At 34.8% G+C, this 2,053-nt stretch overlaps 1 protein-coding gene across 4 annotated transcripts in view; it reads left to right on the top strand.

Annotated features, from left to right (window-relative positions):
- The first annotated feature begins 408 nt into the window (after positions 1 to 408).
- IAPP (islet amyloid polypeptide) overlaps positions 409 to 2,053 on the top strand; it is a 5,996-nt gene continuing 4,351 nt past the window's right edge. For 2 of the 4 annotated variants that reach the window (XM_027774441.1, XM_006155082.2), the window contains exons 1-3: positions 409 to 524; positions 849 to 943; positions 1,124 to 1,213. In XM_027774441.1, the coding sequence (XP_027630242.1) occupies positions 864 to 943; positions 1,124 to 1,213 (170 nt within the window). In that variant the 5' untranslated portion in view covers positions 409 to 524; positions 849 to 863. The remainder of the gene's footprint in view (positions 525 to 848; positions 944 to 1,123; positions 1,214 to 2,053) is intronic. The other 2 variants (XM_027774442.1, XM_006155083.2) reach the window with 1 other exon arrangement.

Below are 2,053 nucleotides of genomic sequence, written 5' to 3'. Positions count from 1 at the left end.
TCAACTTGTTTCTGAATGTCATGAGATTAGCCATTGGAGTCGCATGGATTTAATTATACCTCCTCAATGTCTCGGGCTTCACTCTTGGCACGTAAGTTCATTCATGGCTATTCTTAATCACTTCTTTTGATCAATCCTTTATTATAACATACAACCAATTCTTGAAAATCCAGTTGTATTTTACAGAGATGGCAAATTTGACCGTCTGCTGTGTATGGCCATTAACTGCTTCAAGATGCTCTCTATCTGCTATGTTAATATTTGCTGATGTGTTAACGTAATGATGTCCCATCTGCTTTTGCTGTGAGGCACTTTCTCTCTGTAGGGATGGAAATTAATGACAGCCTCTCTGACAGCTGCCCGATGTCAGAGCTGAGAGGGAGTGAAGGGTACATAAGGGCTGGTTACTAGTTAGCACGTGGGAGAGTAAACACCCCAGTGGATGCAAGCTCGGGCTTTTTCTCATGAAGCTCTCTTGCTCTCACAGTCATCTTCAGATATTGCTGATACTGAAAAAATAGAAGGTAAAGAATTTCCTATTTCTGTGTATTGTTTAGTTAGGCACAAGCAGACTTGTAAAGATTTCTTTCAAAAAAAAGATTAAAGGACAGATGGATTAGAATGTTAACTTACCAGACTGTTTAGAGGACAAACTCATAAAAGTGAAGATTTCGAAAATATTTAAAAATGGTTTGAACTGTATTAAAGGGACTATCTCAAGAGAGACGATGATCATTGTAAATTATGTTGTTAAGAGATGTTTTTAAGAAAATAGGTCTAGTTTTCAGTCACTTCAATTGGGACTAGGAGAAAATGTCTTTTGTTCAGTGTTGGATTGTTCTTTTCAGAAAACTTGAAGCACAATGTGCACCCTGAAGCTGCCTATAGCTCTCATCATACTCGCTGTTGCATTAAACCGTCTGAGAGCTACACCCGTTGAAAGGTTAGTAACTTCAAAATCCTGTTTCTTTTGTGAAGTATGGCAAAATTAGAATTAAACTCTGCTGCATAACTAAGAACCTCAAGGAGCAATCCTGAAGCCGTTCAATTGCTCCTTGAATTTTGTGTTCTTTGGAGAATAATGGCAATGGCTGACAAATCTCTTTGATGGAACTTCTGACAGACAGGAATGGATAGTTCCCGTTTTGTCAAGAAATATGCTGTTGGAACTTAGAGGGACAAGGCCAGAATACGAAGCAAGAAAAACCAAAAGGTAGTCATTTCTGCTATATTAACTTGATGTTGAAATGAACTAGAGAAACTTGAGTAACTCGAAGCATGTATTATATCTTAAATTACGTGGAATTTTATTGTATTTTTACATAGATTTTTTTTTCCTTCAAAGGGATTTGAAAACATCTAACATTTTTATATCTCCCTCTGGAAATTAAAATGTATAGAAATAATCAGGGTACAAATTTGAATATTTAAGATGATAATCTTAGAAGAATAGTCATGTGCTGTTAAAGGATTCATTCTATCTTGTTAGCTATTCTGTGAATGAAATGGAACGATCGAAAGTTCTTCATGAGATTACTTCAAGCTGCTATAAGTGTAAATTAATATCTCTTGAAATTATTTTTAATAGTTAGCATGGGTATTAGAACATCCTAGAAGTTATTTTAAATCATTTGTTTTTAAAGATGTCAAATGATTTCAATGATCTAAGCAGTTAAAGACTATGCTGGGTGAAACTATTGGCAGTAATTAGAACTTTCCAATGGAAACCCTTTATGACTGTCATTCTCCATTTATTTAAAAAAATCATAATTCCAAATCTATGCATGTGCTATAAATAATATAATGAGAATGTACTATGCATAAAGTTTGCTCCATATATTGGTAGTCTTGTGGAATTGAGTTTATGTACTCTTTAAAACCATGGAGAAATAAGTTTACCATTGAAAAGAATTGTGCCTTAAGTCATATCAGAACTCTCCTCATTAGAATTTTTATCATCTTGTCTTTGTTTGCCTTTGGGACTTTTTTGTTGGGGTGTAGATGGTAATATATAAAGACTACTACAGCACCTCTATGTAACGAACAGCAGGAA

The sequence above is a fragment of the Tupaia chinensis genome, unplaced genomic scaffold (genome assembly GCF_000334495.1).
Source record: "Tupaia chinensis unplaced genomic scaffold, TupChi_1.0 Scaffold000434_1, whole genome shotgun sequence".
In the NCBI taxonomy this organism is placed as follows: domain Eukaryota; kingdom Metazoa; phylum Chordata; class Mammalia; order Scandentia; family Tupaiidae; genus Tupaia; species Tupaia belangeri.
This window is presented reverse-complemented; position numbering and strand designations above follow the sequence as displayed.